Genomic DNA, 22,227 nt, shown 5'->3' on the forward strand with positions numbered 1-22,227 from the left:
CAGTATGGAGCCTCCCAACTCCCGTTCACTCACGACAGGCCACATGGCTGATGCCACCAAGCCTTTATCTAGAGCCAGGCACTATACTGGGTGCCTACCTAACCCGTGTCACAGCCCACGAGCCAGGTCACTGTCTCCAGAGGCAGGGAGAGCGTCATCGTTAGTACGGAGTTGAGAAGGGGGCCCCTCGCCAGCAGAGACCGCCATCATAGCCCCAGGTGACTCCAGGTCATGCCAGCTGACTCAGGGGGTGGGGGCTTCTGATCCCCGCCCCCTGGCTGGGGGATCACCAAACCTGCGCCTTCGGCTGACCTACTGCTGACCCGTCTCTGATGCTGGGGTTCCTGTTGACAGATCAGTGGCCTCAGAGCCAGGACTTCTGGGCTCCACAGGCACTGTAACACCCCCATGCTGTGGAAGCTCAGGCAAGTCCCTTTACTTCTCTGGGGCCCAAGTTCATTCACTTGCAAAAAGGAGAAGCTTAAGCCCAGGAGCCTCTCAGGCACTGCTTAACTCTAGCATTTGTCATTCTAGGAATTCCTTCCGAGACCCTGCTCCATGCTGGGGAGGAGGAGGAAGAGGGTTTTATCTTCCTGCCTGCATCTTCTGTCCATTTGGGAGATCCGTGCAAGGGTGTCCCATCCACTCAGCAAACATGAGCCAGCAACTGAGCCAGGCATGGGAGCAGCAGCTCTGAGCTGCATGAGGTCAGGCACAGTGGTACCATGCGTCATGCCCCAAATCAGAAACGGCCGGAGGTCGGGCAACAATAAGAGACCCCCAGGAACTGTCGTACATTTACCCAAGGATGTGCTTCAGGGCAACAGGGATGAAGGGCCTATTGCCACTCACAACAACAGGAATGACTCTTGTAAACATATCGAGAGAAAAAAGTCAGGTGGAAAAGAGAGCATACTGTACAATACCATTTAAACCCAGATTTAAATAAAACAATTAAAATTCTTCAAAAATGGAAGTAAAAGGGTTTTCTGGGCGGTGGCTGTGACTGGAACAGGGCTCAGGGAAACTTTTGGAGACTGTGAAGTTCTCAGTCTGTGCGCTGCCTGACGGCGGTGTTCACTTAGGGGAAATGCGCTGAGCTGTGTTCTGATAATCTGTGCATTGCTCTGTCCGCACATGTGTGTATGTGTTAGTCACTCAGTCGTGTCTGACTCTTTGCGACCCCTCTAGCCCACCAGGCTCCTTTGTCCACGGAATTCTCCAGGCAAGAATACTGGAATGGGTAGCCATTCTCTTCTCCAGGGGATCTTCCTGACCCAGGGATCGAACCCGGGTCTCCCGCATTGCAGGCAGATTCTTTACTGTCTGAGCCACCAGGGAAGCCTTCTGTCTCTATGCTTCCATGAAAATAAAAAGTTCATTTAAGAAATGAAGCACAGCTTCTGCTCTGGAGGGAAGCACTGGGGGCAAGAGGCACCCACTGAAGGTGCCTTTGAAGCCTTGTCTTGAAGGATGTGTCCCCTACCCGCTGGGGGTGGGGAGGGTAAATGTGCCAGGTCCTTGGGAAGGAGTCTTGTGTATGGAGCAGTAAAGGACACAGTTTCAGTGTCTGTCGAGCTTGCATTAAGTCCATCACAGCCACTTACGAACTGCAGAACCCTTAGGAGATTCAGTTCCTTTATCAGAGTCAAGAAGGCACCGCAGCTAATATGTATACAGATCTTATCTATGCTAAGCACGGTTCCTCATACTTTAGGAATACTGACCATGTAATCCACACAACAGCCTATGAAGCAGGGGCTGTTATTACCCCAGGGCCCCATGAGGATAAGGAACTTTCCAAGATCCCAAGACAGAAAAGTGTCAGAGCTGGGCCACAGAGTGGGCAGCGGCACAGTGTCCTCCCCTCCCGGGGCTTCTGAGAGCGCTGAACGAGGCATGTGAAAACCCTCGGCGTGACCACAGTCCAGTTATTGAGTGCATCCTGCTTCTCTCTAGAGATTTTAAACTGGGGGGGATGGAGGTGGCCAGAGAAACCCTGTTGTCAAGGTCCACAAAGCTGGCAGATGCAGAGCTGCAAAGTTCCTGCTGCTCATTTATGGTGCCGCCCTGTGTTCTGGGCTCAGGGCCTGGTGCTGGCTGAAGCAGAGTCCAGTCAGACCCAGGCCTTCCCCTCCGATCGTCAGCCAGGAACCATGCAGTCCCTTCGGTGGGGGAACCCCTGACCCCTTAACTCTGCGGAGAAGCACGCACACAGAACTCCTGTTGCCTGGCATCAGAAGCTCACACAGGTCAGGAACAGGCGGGTTTCCAAATTGGGTCCATTTGTGTTTCCTTTGCCGCTGTGCTGATACATGGAGGGCTGGTACCTCTCCAGTCAGTTCTCAGGAGAGATGGGAAGTCGCCAGAGCCAGGGTGGTACTGGCTAAGGCCCCCCGGAACTCATCCTGGCTCTCAGCATAGCCCCCTCTGGCAACCCTCTCGTTCCCCAAGGTCCTCCAAGCTCAGCTTAGCTCCGGCCTGGCTCTTTGAGTCCCACACTCCACGGGGGCTCTTGAGGGAAGGGCAAGGGGAACACAGCCACCTCGCTGTCCATCAGGCAGGGCCGCAGTCTGTCCACTGTCTGTCTGTCTCCTGCTGACTCCCGCCCCGAGACAGCCCCTCCCACACACTTGCACACGCTTTACTTCCTCTCGCCTTCGGACCCCTCAGAACAATCTCTCTCTAATTTGTCCTGATAATGAGAGATAACGCCATTTCTCAGGCTCCTGCATTGTGCAGAAGACAGTCCTGGCACATTGCACACATCGATCAAACAAAGCCCTCTCATAACCTCGCGAGGGTGAGTCGCGACCCGCTTATAGCCACCTCTCAGGGAAGCCACTGCGGTTTCTCAAGGCCAAGCAGCTGGTGGAGGGCAAGGCTGCATTGCCAAACCCCAGCTTGTTTGGCTACTAGTCCCTGGCCATCCTCTGCATCGATGGCCAGTGTATCCTACCCCTGGGTCTGGGCGGTGGTGACTGACAGTCAGCTCCAAGTGCCCCCATGCTGGGCCTCTTGGAGCTCAGGTGTCATTCGAGGAGGACAGGGGAGCCAAGCACAGGGGAGGAGGGGAGGAGTGGGGGGAATGGCTCTGGACTCCCTGCCGTGGCTGCACGCTCCTTCCAGGCAACAGGGCCAGGGCCCTGGGCAGGAAGGTTCATCAAAATGACCTGCAGAGAAAGAGCATCCCCGTAGCAGCAAGCAATGGAATCAGAGAGACTAACAGACTCGTACACGGAGGACGGCTCTGTCACCTCTGGGCTCTACTGCCTCATCTATAAAATGAGAATATGAGTACCTATGTCATAATGTTTTATGAACATTAAATAAGATAATGTATGTAAAGTGCTTGGCACACACAGAACGCACTTAAACAGCAGCAGTTTTACTACCTGCTTCTCCTCCCTTGGCTGTTTTCACTGATCCAAGGTACCTAATGCATTGGCACAGTGTCCAGGGGCAGAAAGTAGGCATTTTTTCCCCCAATTTTATGAAGAGGAGAAGGAAGTGAAGTATCTTGGTGAAAAGTATCCAGAACAATTCCCCTCTGTAACTTGCCGCCCCCACCTCCTAAGCAAATGGCACGCTGAAACAAGAGTTTCTTTATTCACCAGATGGTTCGATAATTTAGTTGAAGTCTGTGAGAATAAAACTGGATAGTAAATTTTAATTGTAACCCAATAGGTTAGAGTTTAGGAGACAAGGATAGATGGAAAACGAGGTGTGCGGTTACTGTTTGCTCTGTGTCTTTAAAGGACTGGTGTGTAACTGGTGTCTGGGCAGCCCCTTATCTGAATGCCTGGGCTGCACTCAGATTGTCATAAAAGAGAGGGCCTGGTGGCCCGACCTCCGGGACAGCCTGAAACCAGAGGACCCCATCTTCTTCACAAGCACGGACCATTCATGCCCATCCCAGCACCTGAGAAGGGGGAAACCCTGCTTTAAGTTAGTCAGTGGCTTCCCTGGGAATGTTTCCAAACCTGGAAAACCAACAGGGAGATACTAATCCAGAAGCAGGGAGAGGTTGGAAACAAATGAGAATAGAGTGATCCATATGAGATCTCTGGACAATGCATAGGAGGCTGGATCTCACATAGCCCCAGGCTAACGTGGAACGTAAATGGCAATTTCTGTCTGCAAGAAATCAATGAATGAGTTTAATGGAAATGAGAAACTCCTGTGTTCTACATACAGAACCCAAAAGATGGAAGCAGGGGCTTCAACAGACATTCGTACCCTCATGTTCATAGCTGCATTACTCACACTAGCCCATGTGTCCACTGACAGAAGAATGGATAAACATAATATGGTTCTTACACACAACAGGCTACTATTCAGCCTTGAAAGGAAAGAAATTCTATCACATGGCACAACACGGGTGAACCTTGAAAACATTTTACTAAGTGAAAAAAACGTCACAGAAGGACGAATACTCTGTGATCCCAACTATACACGAGGTATGGGCTTCCCTGATAGCTCAGTTGGTAAAGAATCTGCCTGCTCACCAGCTCAGCTGGTGAAGAATCCACCTGCAACGCGGGAGACCTGGGTTCGATCCCTGAGTTGGGAAGATCCCCTGCAGAAGGGAAAGGCTAAACCCACTCCAGTATTCTGGCCTGGAGAATTCCATGGACTGTATAGTCCATGCGGTCACAAAGAGTCAGACGTGACTGAGCAACTTGAACTTTCATACGAGGTATTCAGAGTAGTCAAGTTCATAGAGACACAAAGTAGAAGGGTGGCTGCCAGAGACTGGGAGAGGAGGATGGGGAGTTAGTGTTCAATGCGTACAGAGATTGAGGTGGGGGAGATGAAACAGTTCTGGAGATGGACGGTGATGATGGTTGCACAATCATGTGAGTGAACTTAATGCTACTGAATTGTACACTTAAAAATGGTTGAAATGGTAAATTTTATGTTATGTATATTTTGCCAGAATTTTTACAAGTCTGTGTGACCTGCCTGATTCAGAGCCCATGCCTGACAATTAGCCGTCTCCTGGTCTCTGCCTCGGGGAGATCAGTGAAGCTGGCTGTTAACTCCTTTCTGAGCAGGAGGGTAGGACCAGAAAGTCTCCCCTCATGATAAAGGCAAGGACAAGACAGAAGCCTCAGGTTGGAGGGGAGATTTTAAGGTGCCCCATGAGGAGCAAGGCTATGGCAGGACATGAGGTGACTTGTAACAGGGGGCCATAGAAACAGTCTCAGACATAAATGGGGTATCCACCCAGAGAGCATCCAGGGAGTCATACAGGCTGGTCAGGTCATTGGCAGAATACAGCAGCCCTGATTCTCGGAGGCTTTATTCTGCAGCCCTGCATGGACTGAGTTCATTCCACAGCCCTTGACAGATGGGTGGGTGTGTGTTGTGGGGGCGTCAAGGATTCCTGGTGGTGCAGCCCTGGACGGGCCTCCTGTGCATCCAGCCTGTAGGGTGGGTGGTGTCCCCATGAAGTGAAGTACAGTTCAGTGCTCTGGACTATACTGAACAAGGACTCCTGAAGCTTTCTGGGCAGAGGAAGGAGTCTGCTGTCATTCATTCTGCAGCCCCGGAAGCCTCTGTTTAGGGGATGCCTTAGCTGCAGGGGGACAAGGCAAGCAGGGCCAGGGCAGTGCACAGTGGGGGAGGGAGCTGGCTCCATTCTTGGGGGCCTGGGCTGGGTGTGAGGGGGCCCAGAGTTTCTGTCTGTTGAGCCCAGCTTGCTGGGTAGGGCTAGTGGACTGTGCACCTTGCTGAGGATTAAGGCTAGGACTTGGGCAGCAGCTTCTCTCAGAAAACTAGCTCTCAAGGAAAGGCCCGGGGAAGTGCTGTTAGGTAAGGATGCCACCAGCTTTCAGCAAAGGGCTGGGTACAGTTCAAAAAGGTAACGGAGGGAATCATTAGGATTCTGGTCCTGGGCAAACAGGGCTGCTACGGACAGTGAAGCAGGCTGTGTACTGCACAATTCCAGGAAGTGCTGCATATGATCGGTGCACTCTGGAGCAGTGCCGTGTTCGATTGCACCACCACCCACAACATCCTGTCGGGGGATGAGCCCTGAAATTCCCCTCCACCACTTGGAGCAGCCCTTCGGCATGTACTGCTCTTGGGTGATCACTATTCCAGCACCAAGCCAGGCCTGACAATCCAAACATCTCCAGAAAGACTTCCTTAGTGGTCCAGTGGTTAAGACTTTGCCTTCCAATACAGGGATGTGGGTTTGATCCCTGGTCGGGGAGCTAAGATCTCACCTGTTTCATGGCCAAAAAAAAAAAAACACATAAAACAGAAGCAATGTTGTAACAAATTCAATAAAGACTTTAAAAATGGTCCACATCAAAAATCTTAAAACAACAAAACAAAATTACGGAGGTGCAAGGGCAGGTGGAAAAGACATGAGATAGGATCAAATGAGGAATAAGATCATACATAGCATGTGGCATGCTTTATAATCTGGGCCATAGGACTGGTCAGGAAAGCAGTGTGGAGTGAGTATGCATCCAGAAGAAAACACCCTGTGTGGGAGAAGGCTGTGCCCCAGCCCTGCTCCAAAGTATTCAGGCTGCCCTCCAGGGATGCTGGCTTAGAAGTGGTCTCAGCAAATCTGATTTAAAAGTTAAATGCTTAAAGGAAATCTACTTGGAATTTCGAGCTAGTGAAAAAGAGAGAATAACTTTATATACTCATCGTAGTTGAATTCTTATTTTGAGGGGTATGGGCATGTTCAAACACAACTTCCCTTCCTAGCACTGACATTTCTACCCTATTTCAAACATACATTCATCCAGTCAAATCATTCAGCACTTCTTGCAGGCCTACTATGTGCTGAGCACTCTTGCTGGAAGACACAATAGATAAATAAGGTACGCAAGACAAAGATATGAAAGGTATGGAAAACAAAGTTAAATAAGGTATGCGCAGTCCACACACAAGTCATACACATGCGCGCACACACCCCCACACACACACGCTCCTGTGCTTCATTCCACAGTCAAGTCAGAGAAACGTGTGGGCCCTGAGCACTGGGGACTTGTTGCGTTTCCTGCAGGGGACACAGCTTCTATGGCCCCTTGGAGAACCCATGCAGACATTCCCACGGGGGTCAGCACCTGCTTAACCGTGCAATTCAAGTGACAGGTCTGTTTCTAGGTTTTGGACAATAGAAACATGGAATCAGGTTTATCTTCCATGGTGCTCTGGCTGAAGATTTTTGATCCATCCAAAGAAGTCTCCAGAGCCGCAAACCATGACATGGACATAGGCTCTCAGAAGCCAAGTATACAGCCCCGTCCCTAAGAATATAGACTCTGGAGTCTACCTGCTGGACTCAGATCCCAGCCCCACTACCTCCCCATTGTGTGATCTTAGTTTCATCACCTGTGAAATGGGTGTGCCTGCTTCTGAGGGCTCCTGGGAGGTTACATCAATGTGTGCATGTAAAGTACTGAAAACGGGACCAGGATACTAGTCAGCAGTCAACTCAGGGCAATTATTCCTTAGAATTACTACTTTGCCCTGCTTTCCTCATTTATATGTTTCGCTTTTCTCTGGTGTTTATCTTTATAAGTCATTCCAAATCCCTTTCAGAACAAAGCGTAATATGAATATATGCATAAGCCAGACACTACACTAGACAGTAAGTGGGATAAAGCGTTCACAGGATGAGGTCCCTGCTGGTACAAAGGCAGTTACGTTCTTATCATTCACATCCCCACCTCCCTCCTGAGCACGGCAGTTATCTTTTCCACATTTATTTATTGAGCACCAACTAAGTGGCGAAGTCCTTTATACTGTGGTTTCTTAAACAAGCATTCACAAACCCCCTACACTGTTGGCCAGATTTCCTGTTTCTGCGTACATGGACAATTTTTGTGGGGGAGAGAAAGTCTTTGGCTTCCATCTAATTCTCAGGGGATCCACAGTCCCTTAAGACCCAAAGCCCTACTCTCACCTGTGCTCTGAGATCCCTTTCGTCCCAAGGGACAGACTGGCTCCACAAGGTCTTGTCCCCTCCCTGGCCTCAGCTGACCCTCCTCTGAATGAGGTGGCTGGACTTGGTCACCAATGTCTCTCTCTGCACTGACACTGTGACGGGAAAGGACTCGACCATGGCGACTGCTTCTCACCTCGAGGTCCCGGAGGACAGGGTGGTCTTCAATTCCCGGGAACAGCACCCGCATGGTGTAGGTTCTGTAGTCCAGGAAGGGAATCCCGGCTCCGTCAAGGTCACTGGTCAACTCGTGGATGTCCGTCTGCAGCTCGGCAAAGGCTGGTACAGAGACAAGCTCATGAGACTGCTGTGTGGGGCCAGCTCAAGAGCTGCTCTGCCTCGCAACACTCAGAACCCTCTCCCAGGCCCCTGAGACCTGCACGATGGACCACAGTAGTGTAGGAATAAGGAGGGGCTGTTTAATGCAGCAGAGGTGAACAATATAGGAACGAGAGAAAGATGCACAACGAAGAAGCTTGTCTTGGGCCAAATTCCTTCAAAACATGACTGGGGGCCAGAAGGTCCACAGATCTGCACTGTTGCTGGGGCCATGAGGGCCTCCCACTCTGAAGACAAGGGCTTTGGCTCTTGCAAGATACATGGAAGGGTAGGGGGATGTGGAAGGACATGGGGAGTGAGGGAGAAGTTCCAGTGATAGTCTGCTCTGGATTCTATGCTTTACAGTGGGTTTCCTTATAGGAGTTAGGAACACTTTCTTCCAAAGTCCCAGTTCTTGGCCTCGCAGATTACGGGAGCCATCAGATCACCAAATGGGGCCAGATGAAGGCTCTGCCCAACTGATACATCCCTCCTGGATAAACACACAGGGCCCCACTTTGTCTTTTCTTGCTCAAGGTGATGTTATCTGGTGGTGAATCGTGATCTTCAGATGGGTACCACTGCCTGTGGGGACAGCCCAGACCTCCAGACGGTCCTGAAGTTGCAAGACCAACCCCCATGGTCCCCTGAGAAAGTTCCATACATGGACCCATTATCACACAGCCGTGTGATCACACTCTGTCCTGGGTACAGCCCTCCTCCCCAGGAGGCTGTCAGCGGCAATGTGCTTGGTCCTTCCTGCCTCCATCTTCTCCCTCAGCACGTGCAAATGCACTCGTACACACATGCATGCAAACGTGTGTGCACATGCACACACACACCAAACCAAGATGGATTAAAATACACGTGCAAAGAACAGGCAGTGGACGTTGATTAGGCAATGCTTCTTTCTATTTATACAGACAAAAGTATGAAAAAAATGCTTTGTGAGCTCAGAAGGAATTCACAAGCCCAGTGTAGGTCCAGGGCCCTTGAAATGCCAGTCCTGTGCCCAGTGGGCTCTGCAGATGACATGATCATAACACAGCTGCCCAGGCACTGTCAGTGGGCCCCACTGCCCCCCAGAAGTGCTGACTTCCTGCCTGTGACCCTGGAGCTCAGAGCCTTGAGGATACCAATGCTTCTTGCTTGACAGAACAACGGGGAGGCCCCAGGACCCCTCAGAAGCTACTGTAGACCCCTTCGATGTTGCTCTCTCTCTGCACCCCTGGTCACACTGACACGGGGAGCAGGGGGACCCTTGCCAAGAAAAGTGATTCAGAAGGCAGAGCAACCCTAACACAACTGAATGGAACCTGCACCAATATGTGTGAGCTTACACCAATGTGTGTGAAAGGGGAGTCAGTAAGCTTTTCTGGGAAATACTGTCACCAAAAGCCCTGATGAGCACTCATGTGTGTGCCGAGTGAGGAACACACACGTGTGTGTCTATCTCTGGAAATGTGTGTGTGCATGGGTGTGAGTGTAAAGGTGTGTGAGGGCATGAGTGACCACCTGAGTACCGAGTGTCTGTATGTGTGTGTGCATGCATATGTGTGTTTATACCACCAAAGGTCAGGCCAGCGAGGGCCCAGGCAGGGCCTCTTCTGAGTCTGTGACTGGGTATGGCCTGGCTCATTGTCAGGTCTTCGGGAGGTTGCCTTCCCTGGACCCAGTTTGCCCTTTCAATGTTTAAGAGCCGGCCCTGGGCATGCCTGAAAATACCTTCAGGGCCAATCCTACGCGTCTTTGCTCTATCTCCTCCTCCTACCAACGAGAGACGGCCCTCTCCTGAGCCGGAAGCCACTGTGTGACCGCTAATTCCTCCTTCTTCCGAATGTTCTCCGAGAGGAACCCGGCTTCACACTCTCCTCGTGCCCCCCTCCCAGCTGGGGGGCTCAGCTGGCAGGAGGAGAAGGAGGCGGTTGGCTTTTTATAGGTCTGCAGCTTTCCTTCAAGTCACTGAGTGCCTCCAACATTCAAAGCCTCACGCCTGGCACACATAAAAGAGATTCTAATCACTACACCTAATTAGAGGGAAGAGTACATTGCGGAGAAAAAAATTAAGCAGCATAAATATAATAAAAGGCGGTAATTAACAGTCCCACAAGGCGGATGCTGTGTTGACAGCTGAGGATGTGGAGAGAGGGTGGAAGAGGTCTGCTTCCCCATCCGAGCACCATGGCCTCCCTGGTGGGAATGCCGGAGCCCCAGGTACAGGCTGATCACTCCATGTATAAAGCTCCACAAAGAACCAGCCCAGACCCTTGCAGGGTGACTCACGAATGATATCCTGGGGGTGACAAGAGTCTGACTCCTAAATTTCCTTCTTGGATTTAGTGTGGCTGATTGCACTTCATGGTGTTGTTGGTAATTTTTTTTAAAAAATATAAGCTGTGAAATACTCTTTCCTCTAAATCTCAGATCGGCCCTCCAGCCTTATGTTCCTTCTAAAGGAAGAGAGCTGAAGATTACTTGAGTGTGTCATGGCAAGACACCTCCGCGTCTCCCTGAGAAGAGAGTGCCAAAGCCACCCTGGCCAGGATCCTGGGCTGGAGACGGCTCTGGTGCTAGCGTTAGTCGCTCAGTCGAGTCTGACTCTTTGTGATCCCATGGACTGTAACCCGCCAGGCTCCTCTGTCCGTGAAATTCTTCAAGCAGGAACACTGGAGTGGGTAGCCATTCCCTTCTCCACGGAATCGAACCTGGGTTTCCTGCATTACAGGCAGATTCTTTATTGTCTGAGCCACCAGGGAAGCCTAGAAATGGCTCTAGTGGGGTTTAAAATGGCTTGAGGTAGAGGTTCTGGAGGCAGGAAACCCAGGCCTAGCACTGCCCACTGCTGCTGGTGTGTGAAATGCACACACACACACACACGTGCACACTCACGCCCGACTCCCCACCACTCCCTCTGTACCTTCCTTGCACTCCAGGGCCACGCGGGACTCCAGGTTGTCCATCTGCATTTGCAGCCGCTTTAGAGTCAGGTCACTCTCTCGGGACTTGCGCTTATAGGCGATGAGCACAGCCACAATGAAGATGATAAGGAGGCCGCCGGCCACGGCAATGCTGACGATGGCAGGCAGGCTGAGCGGGCTGTCTGGGGCTATGTACACCATCCCTGGGGAGTACTCCATGCCACCGACTCGGGCCTGGGGGGGACACACCAGGGAAGAGGGAGCTGGGTGTGGGGACAGAGCATCCCAGGGAACAGATCCAAGCCACCAGTGAGCTGGGCACCAGGGCCGGATGAGGGAAATGGCTCCAGGGAGGAGGATTATCACTGGCTGTGAAAGCAGATGAGCGGCCATCGGGGCAGAGGGAGGATGGATAGCTCAGCTTTCCCCCAGAACTGGAAAAACCACACGTTATTTTATTCGGGAACAAACATGGCCATCTTCATGAGGAAATGGCATTCAACTGGAATCTAAAAAAATCCTGCTACTGCTGCTAAGTCGCTTCAGTCGTGTCCGACTCTGTGTGACCCCATGGATGGCAGCCCACCTGGCTCTACCGATCCTGGGATTCTCCAGGCAAGAATACTACATGACCTCAAAGACTGGCTCCCCGAAGACTCATCCCATCCTGAGGACTGATGACTCAGGCACAGTACGTGACATTATGTCCAGCCTGGGTCAACAACACTCCTCCCCGGGAAGCACCTCTTGCTTCTAACAGGTGACTTGGTGTGCATGTCTGCTCAGTTGTGTCCGACTCTTTTCGACCCCATGGACTGTAGCCCACCAGGCTCCTCTGTCCGTGGGATTCTCTAGGCAAGACTACTGGAGTGGGTTGCCATTCCCTTCTCCAGGGGATCTTCCTGACCCCAGGGATCGAACTCATGCTTTTTATGTCTCCTGCATTGGCAGGTGGGTTCCTTACCACTGAGTCACCTGGGAAGCCCAACAGGTGACTGAGCACATCACTGGATGCTGTTTGGCATTGCCCTTACTACAGCACCAGCCAGTGTGGAAAGAATGACAACACAGAAGAAAGAAATTTGAAGTGAAATGAGGAGAAGAAACAGGTGTGTGGGTGAGCCAGGAGGAAAGTTCAAGAAAGCCAGAATCCCCTATCAGAAAGCCCCGATGGCTCAGGATGGAGCAGGACCACTCCTCCCACAGCATCCCTGGTGCCCGCCCATCTGGTGTGGGTCCCGCCAGCCTCACCATCACTTTGTGCCTGCCGATGAGGTTGGGGGACTCGCAGAGCAGCTGCACATCCGACACCGTGACGGTGCAGGGCTTCTCCCCAACCAGCACGGTGTAGTTCAGCTTCACATTGCCCCCAGCAACAGGTGGGATCAGATTCTTGCCCTGCATGGACAGGAGCGCCTGAGTTCTCACTCCAGTCAGGAGCACAGATATTGGCTGGCCACCATGTCCTCCCACCCTGAGGCCCCATCCATCTGGGGAGCTGGTGGAGAGGCCACTTTCCCTAGTTAAGTCCAAAAAATTCATAACACCTATACTACCATACTACTATTCCCGTTTCCTCAGTGGGAATCAATAATCAAGGTACTCTTTTCAGCTTCTCCCAAAGGCAGCCTCAGAATCCTTCTCAACACAGAGCTGTAGTCAGTCACTACCAGTCGATTCAAATTGTCATATGAGTTAAAATTAATTTATTATCCATGCTGCAAAGAAGTCCTAGAAGGTGGTTTGCAAAGAGCTTTGCAAGAGGAAGCAGTATGAGTCTTTGACCTCCCAAGTCCTGGACTCGAGCCAAAGCTGGGAGTCAGATGGCCAGCGTGGATCCGGCTGCCCTGACTAGGCTTTGGTGACCCACAAAGAGAGTGCACATCTTAGTACAGACTCGTAGGGAGCGTTTACCGTAGTCTGGGCTGTAACTCAGCCTCTGCTAGTTAGTGACACCACCATGAGATCTGGCAAAAGGCCATGACTCCTGGCCTCTTCCTGGGACATGGAAAGCCTCCCCTTGCACACCTCCTACCTCCCTCATCAATCTACCTTCAGGATGATGGGTGTGCCAGGCTTGAGCTCCAGGATTCCCGAGGGGCTGAAGGCCTCAAACACAGGGTTGGGGTAGTAGGTGAAGTTGGTCATGTTGAGGATTAGCAGGGACTGGACATTGTCTAGGATGAAGCCAAACTCCTCGGGCCTCTCTGTCAGGTCGGACTGGTGGTCAGGTCCCAGAGCGAGGGCTGGAGCCTGGCAGGTCATCTCAGTGGCGTTCAGAACCTCGCAGAGCTGGGGAGGAGTCAGAGAAGGTTTATGTCTCGGGTCTCCACACACCTACAGCCCCAGCCACCCACCAGACCTCCCTCCATGGTGTTGTACAGCATGGTGTTGACACGGGATGTTATAGACAGGTCCCAACAGCCTGACCTGGAAATTCAAGGACAAGCTCAGAAGCTGGTCCTTACCTCTGCTCTGCATGGCAGCTGTGGCAGGCACTAGGCTATCTCTAAGCTAAGGAGTGCCACAGGAGATCAGAGGAGGAAGGAAGAAGGATCTGAAACCTCAGAAACCCAGGAGCAATGGCTCCTCCATGCCTTTAGCCAGAGTGTGGAAGGGGCCTCATGCCTGCTCCCGCATCCCACTATCCCAGTGTCTGGGGGCGTTGCACGCGATGAGTCATCAGTGTATGAGATGAGCCTGCCTGAGCCCCCAGAGAGCCCCACACCCTCTAGGGCAGCCCTCTCCGAGCCCACTAGCCTGGGACTCACATTGATGTGCTCCTTCCCTCCATGCTTGGCCCGGATCTGGGGGTTCTGTATGAGGTCCAGGTGAGTACCCCACACGGCGATGGGTGTGTTCCCACTGACCGGGGAGAAAGAAGGCAGCGTGTAAAGACAGGGACGGGAATAGTAATGACTCTCGAGCACAAAGATGATGATGACGGTCAATCAGGCTGAGCTCTGGCACTGAAGATAATGATTACCAGGGGGCATGATGACGTTCATGGGGACAAGATGACAAGTGACTGTATAATAATAAGGATGAGCTCTCAGCAGCCAAGGGGAAGACAGTGATGACCAGATGTCCACAGCCTTCCTGTGCCGAGCTCATTCAGAGTGTGGACACCCCACGGAGGCTGAACCTGCAGCACGGCCCTCTTGCCCCTTCCCCGCTGCTGCTCCCTGCCCCAGCCTCCTGACCTGAGCCAGCTGCTTCTCTGTAGCCCCCCGGGGGCTCTTCCCCTGCCCTTCCCAGTCTCAGGGAACTTTCTTCACACTGGCCTTGCTCCAGACCGTCTTCTACCAGACCCTCCAAAGTCTAAGCACAGGACAATCACACTACAAATTTCCACCTTAGAGGCTTCAGCTGGCTGGGACCTGGGAAAGGCTGAGGCTCAGACACTCAGGAACCTTCTGTAAGAATGTAAATATGAAACATTTCAGGGCTCTCGCACCCTGGGCGGGGGTTGGCTGGAAGATTGCTGATAGGAGAGATCATAGGATTTGTCTTTGGTAGCTTTGCATTGGAAACCTGGATGCCACTGTCCCACCCTCAGTGCCACTGAGATGCTGGCATGGGATGGGGAGCCCCAACCACTCAGAACGCACGTCCAGCCTTCCACTCGATGTGAGGGTGACTGGGGGTGACTGCCAAGTGCCAGGAAGGCCAACATCTCTATTTCTGTGACAGCGACATGAGGAAGAGCTGAATTAAACCAGGCTGTGAACGCCTTGGGGAACCATAGAGTTTGTCTAAGAATAGGGGGCTGTGCCAAATTCCTGGACTCACCAGGCCCTGGGGGCAAATCCTGGAATAGCTTTTACAGGCTCTTTGGTCCTCTCTGTGTCTTACATTTATTTGCTTTCAGGTTACAGTTAAAGCTTGTAAAGCCTGGGCCTTAGAGAGAGTAACTGTTGAGGACAACAAAGGCTCCCAAAGGCTGCCCTTCATGTGGGTGTGTAAGGCCAGGTGACAAACTTCCTGTAAAGGGCCAGAGCATAAATCTTTCAGGTTCCTCGGGGCCATATGATCTGTCGTAATTACTCAGCTCCACTGCTGTGGTGAGCAGGCAGCTAGAGACAAAACATATACGGATGAGTATGGCCATGTTCCAATAAAACTTTATTTATGAAATCAGGCAGACAGCCAGATTTGGCCCCTGGGCTGGAGTCTACTGACCCTGTTTAAAAGACTGTTTTCTGGACTGGAGTCATCATTGACCCCTCTCTGCTTGTGGAGACCACATCTTCATGCTTTCCCTGGTCTCCTGACCCCAGATGGCTTCCAGAGCTGAAGCGGCCAGTTGGGTGGGCTGAGGATGGAGTGTGGGGAGGAGAGGAGGGGAGGGGAGCCAGGCACCGCACTGGGTGTTTGTAGCTCACATAATCCTCTCGGGGTCCTATGAGAAACCATGGATCCAGGGAAGCCAGCTAATCTTTAAGGTCCCTTGGCTGCTTGTGGAATGGAGCTGAGTTGCACTCAGTCCTTCTAACCCTAAGTCTACTTCCCACCCTGCTCCCTACCCAAGCATTGATACAAAGGTTTCCCAATGATCACCAGGGAGCATCCATGCCATCAGGATGCCCTCAGCAGCCCCGTCCAGCCTCCTAGTTGCCCATGCATGCGTGTGTGCTAGGTCGCTTCAGTCATGTCTGATTCTGTGCGACCTTATGGACTGTAGCCTGCCAGGCTTCTCTGTCCATGGGATTCTCCAGGCAAGAATACTGGAGTGGGTTGCTATTCCCTTCTCCAGGGGATCTTCCCTACCCAGGGATCGAACTCGCATCCCTTACGTTTTCTGCATCAGCAAGCAGGTTCCTTACCACTAGCACCACTTGGGAAGCCCAAAGTTCCCATCAAGATTTGAACTCGGATCGCTGGGTTCAGAGTCCAGGGCACTCACCATTTTCCTAGTTGCCCACCAATCCTCAAATCAGGGACTGTAAACTCCTGCTGGCCAGAGTTTGGCCTCCAGGGCCGGGTCCTGCTCAGAGGCGTTCTCATTAGAAAGAGGGAGCCCCGGCAGGAAGGTCTGACCCACACCACTCCCAGTTCATCTCCTGGGTTTCTGAGACTTAAGGAGGGAAACCCGAGGTCGGGGCAGCCCCTACCTGACGATGCTCCACTCGGGCTCGATCCGCACGATGGTGGGATCCTCCACATACTGGAAGAACAGGTCCTGGTGGATCTTGGCCCTGTCCACCTGCACCGTCACCTTCATTTCCAGCACCTCGTCTGAGGACGTTGTGTTGCAGACGATGTAGGATGGAGAGCGCCTGGAGGGAGGAGGGGAGACAGGGAGCTGGGCTCCTGGGTGTCGATCAGGACTGTGGTCTGGGGTCAGGGCCCTCCTGCCCCCCTCCCTGTTCATCAGACTCCTTGGGGGCAGTGGGTGAGTGCTGCCCTGGACACTACTGATCTGAGATCTACTGATCAAGACTCTGTCCTTGACCCAACTGTAGACAGGTTCCTCAGAGCCCGCTTTTTTGACTAGACTTCTTTCTGGGGCCCTGCCTTTCACTCGCCTACTCCCATTTTTAGCAAGAATCCTGCTAACTCAATTTAGTAAGAATCCCCCACCCCACCCTGATATCTGAATACCCTTGATATCTGGGCAGCTTCTGCCTCCCTCACTCTTGATACCTGATCACCTTGACTGCCTTCAGCAAGAGTCTTGTTAAGTCGGTTTAGCAAGAATCCTCTTAACCTTGTTTCCTCTTAGTAATTTTCCATCCTCAGCTTCCCTCACTGTGCTCCTTGGCTATAATTCCCCAGCTGTCTGCTGTATTTGAAGTCTGATCTCTATCCCCGTTGCAATAGTCCTGACACCTATTGCAGTAGTTCTGAACAAGCTCTTTCTTACCATTTTAACAAGTGTCAGAGCCATGTTTTCTGGAACACTCAGGCAAGGTCTGGCCTGGCCTGATTCAGATCAGGCCCTCAGTATAGCGCTCTCCCAGGACAATCTCTCTCTGCAGAGCTTCCTGCCAACCACACCTCTTCTAGATGTGCATTAGATGTACCTCTCGCCTCCCGCCTCCTTCCCAACCCTCACCCCCAACCCAGGTTCCTGGCTCCCAGTTCCTGGAAGGTGTGTCCTCTTGGGACTGGACACTGGAACCAGAGGAAGGAAAGGAAAGTCAGTTGCCTTTGGAGGTTCTGTGACCCTTGGCCAGGTTTTAGCAGTCCTGGCTGGCTCTGCAGTAGCTGCCCAGGAGCTAACCCAGGGGGCAGGTACCCTAGATTCCAAACCCTGTCCTATGGAACCCTAGGGTCCTGCACAGTGGGTGGTATGGGGGCACTCAGGCTAAATGGTAGGAGACAGCATGACAGGTCCATCCAGGGTAGGGATCCCTGGCAGGTCCCCGGACTGAGCCACAGCCAAGCATGCCCATAAAGTCTCCTCTCAGAGAGAATGGTCACTTTCTCAGGAAGGAAGAAGCACCTCCCAAAGGTCAGCTGGAGTCAGCCCTGCCCACCCTCTGCGCCGGGATCCCTGGAGCTGGCCCTGAGGTGAGTTACCTGTGGAAGAGGCAGGGCTGCTTGCCGAACATCACTACCACGTTGCTGCCTGCGTTCAGGTTGGTGCCTGTGATGGTCACCTGTGTGCCTCCGGACCTGGGCCCCCGGCTAGGCTTCAGGTCTGAGAGAGTCAGCGTCTGTGCAGGAAAGGATCTGGCCTGAGGACGCTTCTGGGCAGGCCTGGGGCAACGCCCCACTCCTGGAGCCGCCTTCCGGAATCCTTAGTCATGGCAGCCTCCCAGCGAGCAGGTTCACATGCCCTTCATATATATACATATACTTAATCGCTCCATCAATTCTACAAGGTAGGCATTATTGCCCATCTTAAAGACAAGAGTCAGAGATGTTAAGTTTCCAAGGTCATAAAGTGAAGCAGTGGCCTGAGACATGACTCCAGGGCTGGAGTTCACCCCTTCTCCAGTCTACAGCGTGGGTTGCTTTCAAGAAGGTGAGTCGCCCCGTCCACAGGCCTCTCACAGAGAGCTGCCCAAAGCTCCCAGCGGCCAGGGCCACAGGATGTGTGAGTTCCACGGAAACCCAGGAGAAGCAGCAAGGAAAGGTCAGGGGATGGAGTGAAGAGTCGGACTGGGGGCGGGGTGGGGGGGGGGGGGGGACCGCTCTGCGAGCTGAGGATTTGGAGTTGCAGTTTGTTCCTTCATTAGCATTTTAATGGAAAAAACTTTCCTTAGTCCCAGGTGAAAAGCCTGTATCTGCATTTAAATGAAGATTTCTCTCTTCTCTACTCCCTTAAAGAATTCAGCACCAAAAGTTGAACCCACTCAGCTCCTCGAAGCGGGCAGGCCACCTCCGCTCGGCGAGGCCTCGATCGATAACACAAGGGGAGGAGACGTGTCAAGCGAAGCCTGCAGCCCAGCGGCCTGACAGGGGCGCGCCTCGGTTGCCTCATTGGGTGGGGGACGCACCGGGACATACGAGTACCATTGCGCGGGCGCGTTCGCGAGCCCGCCCACCCTGTCCCTGCTGATCCCGAACCTGGCAGCCCCGTGGCACCCACCGAGCCCAGGAAAGGCTTATCCTGGCTCTGATGCTGGCTCACCCTGAGATCCGCGCAAAGATGGGAAGAAGCTTCGGAAAGAGCCTTCCTTTCTCAGCTTTGCCTAGATCGCGCTGTGTGACCTGGCGCAAATCACTTAACCTCTCTGATCACAGAGAATGAAAAAAAAAAATGGTTTTCTTTGAAGCGCCTGACAATTTTCTGGTTCTAATCTCCCACTGATGGTGCCTTTGTCCGGCAGTCTGTAAAGGGAGAGCTTTCAAAGGTGGCTCCTGCTGACCTCCCCAGAGAGGAAAGGGCATGTGAGTGAGTTACTTAGGAGAAGGGGGCAAAGGGAAACAGAAAACAGGTTTTCTGACAGCTTGATGGTAGAAGGGGTAGAGGTGAATAATCCTGGCTTTGCAGTGGCATTTCTGTGTGGGGTTAACTGGGCCCGGAGTTATTCCAGGGGCCCGGGAGAGGGCGACAGGGGCAGGTGTTTAAAAATGGTGAGAAATTATTCATTATGCAAGGCTTGCTTCACAAATATTTCTCAGTGGGTCTGCATCGGAAATCAAAGTTGGCATTTTTTGCCACCTCCTCCCCTGGCTCCCTCCCTTCACAGAGATCTCTAGGAATGGAACTGGTGACAAGCCCGAGAGTGCTGACTTGGGGTCTGTTGGCCTTGGCATCATGGTTTGGGGCGAATAAACCCACACATCAGAGCCTGGCTTAATTTGTGTGGGGAAACTGAGGCAGACCCAAACTTTACCCCGAACTTGCATTACTTTGCCAACAAAGGTCCGTCTAGTCAAAGCTATGGTTTTTCTAGTAGTCATGTATGGATGTGAGAGTTGGACTATAAAGAAAGCTGGGCGCTGAAGAATTGATGCTTTTGACTGTGGTGTTGGAGAAGACTCTTGAGAGTCCCTTGGATTGCAAGGAGATCCAACCAGCCCATCCTAAAGGAAATCAGTCCTGAATATTCATTGGAAGGACTGATGCTAAAGCTGAAACTCCGATACTTTGGCCACCTGATGCGAAGAACCGACTCATTGGAAGAAGACCCTGATGCTGGGAAAGACTGAAGGCAGGAGGAGAAGGGGACAACAGAGGATGAGATGGTTGGATGGTATCACCGACTCGTTGGACATGAGTTTAAGCCAGCTCCAGGAGATGGTGATGGACAGGGAAGCCTGGCATGCTGCAGTCCATGGGGTTGCAAAGAGTTGGATACGACTGAGCAACTGAACTGAACTGGCGCAGGGCTGGGGGGTGCACTCCCCAGCATCACCAGGCCCTGAGAAGTACCCCTATTCCCCAGAGGAGCCGAAAAGGGGCTCCCCAACTGAATCAAGAGGGCTTCCGTGGGAGGTCCCAAGAGTGCCCCCTGTAAGCTGCCCAGCAGGGTGGGAAGGAAATGAAGGCTCTGACGTGCTGGGAGGAGGGGGACGTGATGGAGGAGCATTCTGTCCTTCCTGCCTCCTTGGTGTGACTCACAGCCGGGGGACTTCTGCTCCTCATTCCCACCATGAACTCCTAGAAGCTCTGTTGCTGGTAGTTGTATGGAGGCCCTCAACGACCAGATCTTTAAATGCAACCTGGGCTGTAGGTGGATGCTGGGGTCCCTAGCACTATTCCCCCTCCCTGAAGCTCTTCCCAAGAGGGTGTGTATCCCCAGGATAGTTCATCAAATAGAAAAGTGACCCACGTCTGGGTCCCCGGGACCCCTTGGACCAGTGCATTTTTGCCTTATGGCCACACCTCGCATCTTCCTTGCCCTTCTGCTCCAATCTCTCATCTAGCCCATCGACCCCTGCCTCCCAGCTCCCTTCTGCTCCCATCTTTTGGTGCCCTTCCATGTCACACCTTATGCCAGGAACAGCCTCCCACTACACGAGATCCATATGGAAAGCTGTATTCTGTCTTAGACAGATCCTGCCTTTCCTTCTGGCTCCTTCCATGAAGGCTTTCCTCAATACCCTACATCCAACCATATCCTGCTCCGGGGTAGAAATGATCATGCTGGCAAGACTGACCTTCCCTGAGAGCAGAAGGAAGAGGCTTTTGAATGTCTCCTGCCTGGACAGGTTCTAAGAGTTAAGCCCAAGAGCAGACAGCACAGAAGGAGCAGCAGAAGAAGGAGACAGAGAAGGGAAGGAAGTCAGGCCACTCAAAGGCTTGAGGAAGGATTGGATAGGTGGGCAGAGCGGACCGAGGAACTTGGACAAAGTCTAGAGGCAGTGGGCACCTTGGGCTCTCCTGGAGCTGGGGGCTGACATGATGAAAATGGTATCCCCCCCATGTGGCTGGATTAGAATGGGCTCAGGCCAATGGCGGGGATTTAAGGGGGCCAGTGTAATGGCACAGGGAATGGGGAGAGTCAGACTCCAGGACATGGTGATGGAGGGACTGACATCAGATGTCAGGGGATCCTCAATCACAAGGCCACCGATGTGGTGGGCCCGGGGGACAGGAAATGGGCAAGTGAGGGGGACATGCTGTTTACAGGAGCTGACAGCGGGTCTACCCTCCCATGGGTATGGGAGTTGATGGCAGGACATGCAGGGACAGTAGCCTTTGAGTTAGTCACAAGGGTGAGAAGCCTGGCTGGAAACACACCAGAGACAGCTGAGGCACAAATCAGCCTCATGAAGTGGCGCTGTTCCTGGTACCGTTCACTTGGTCTCTGCCAAGAGACCACGGGATGAACACCGTTCCAGGTCTCTGACTGGCCAAGGAAGTCCAGCGCTTGCTTTGGCCATGCAACGGTGTCCTCCCTTTACCACAGCTGCCAGGTAATTCAGAGCCAGGTTTCATGCCCAAGTATCGATGCCCATGCCACACCTCTCAGACATGTGGGGAGCATTGTCACTGACTCTCCCTGGTTTGGCCTCTCTCTGCTTCTTATCTCAGCTCTGCCGGAATAACAGTATCTGGGTATATAAATGTATATATATATATTATATGCATGCATGAGTGCTAAGTCACTTCAGTCATGTCCAACTCGTTGAGACCCCCATGGACTGTAGCCTGCCAGGCTCCTCTGTCCATGGGATTCTCCAGGCAAGAATACTGGAGTGGGTTGCCATGCCCTCCTCCAGGGGATATTCCCCACACAGGGATCGAATCTGAATATCTTAACATCTCGTGCTTTGGCAGGAGGGTTCTTTACCACTGGCACCACCTGGGAAGCCCATGTATATTATATACATTTATATAAATATATATACATATATCACTAGTTGTCTTAAAGTGTATTGGGTTTAACTTGAAAATTCCCTCAAACCCTTTCAGAACGAGGTGTGGGTACAAATGCTAAAACAAATAGGTAAAACTATATATCCACTAAGTCCATGACGTGTGTGTTCTTCTCCAGGAGTTCTTATGTGTAGGTTCAGTGTCAGCCGTGTTCATAAGGTTGGCTGGTTTTCAAAGAGTAGAGTGGAGAAATGGAGAGATCAAGATGCAGGCAGGGAGGGGCACCTGATGTACATCCC

The 22,227-nt window shown here is 52.4% G+C and overlaps 1 protein-coding gene across 1 annotated transcript in view; it reads right to left on the bottom strand.

Annotated features, from left to right (window-relative positions):
• Window positions 1-22,227, bottom strand: part of PLXNA4 (plexin A4) — a 482,931-nt gene that overhangs the window by 46,572 nt on the left and 414,132 nt on the right. The window contains exons 15-21 of the mRNA XM_061414733.1: window positions 17,734-17,870; window positions 16,323-16,487; window positions 13,980-14,073; window positions 13,261-13,500; window positions 12,460-12,606; window positions 11,208-11,442; window positions 8,109-8,251 (exon numbers count right to left, since the gene is read on the bottom strand). Of these exons, the coding sequence (XP_061270717.1) occupies window positions 8,109-8,251; window positions 11,208-11,442; window positions 12,460-12,606; window positions 13,261-13,500; window positions 13,980-14,073; window positions 16,323-16,487; window positions 17,734-17,870 (1,161 nt within the window). The remainder of the gene's footprint in view (window positions 1-8,108; window positions 8,252-11,207; window positions 11,443-12,459; window positions 12,607-13,260; window positions 13,501-13,979; window positions 14,074-16,322; window positions 16,488-17,733; window positions 17,871-22,227) is intronic.

The sequence above is a fragment of the Bos javanicus genome, chromosome 4 (genome assembly GCF_032452875.1).
Source record: "Bos javanicus breed banteng chromosome 4, ARS-OSU_banteng_1.0, whole genome shotgun sequence".
Lineage (NCBI taxonomy): Eukaryota > Metazoa > Chordata > Mammalia > Artiodactyla > Bovidae > Bos > Bos javanicus.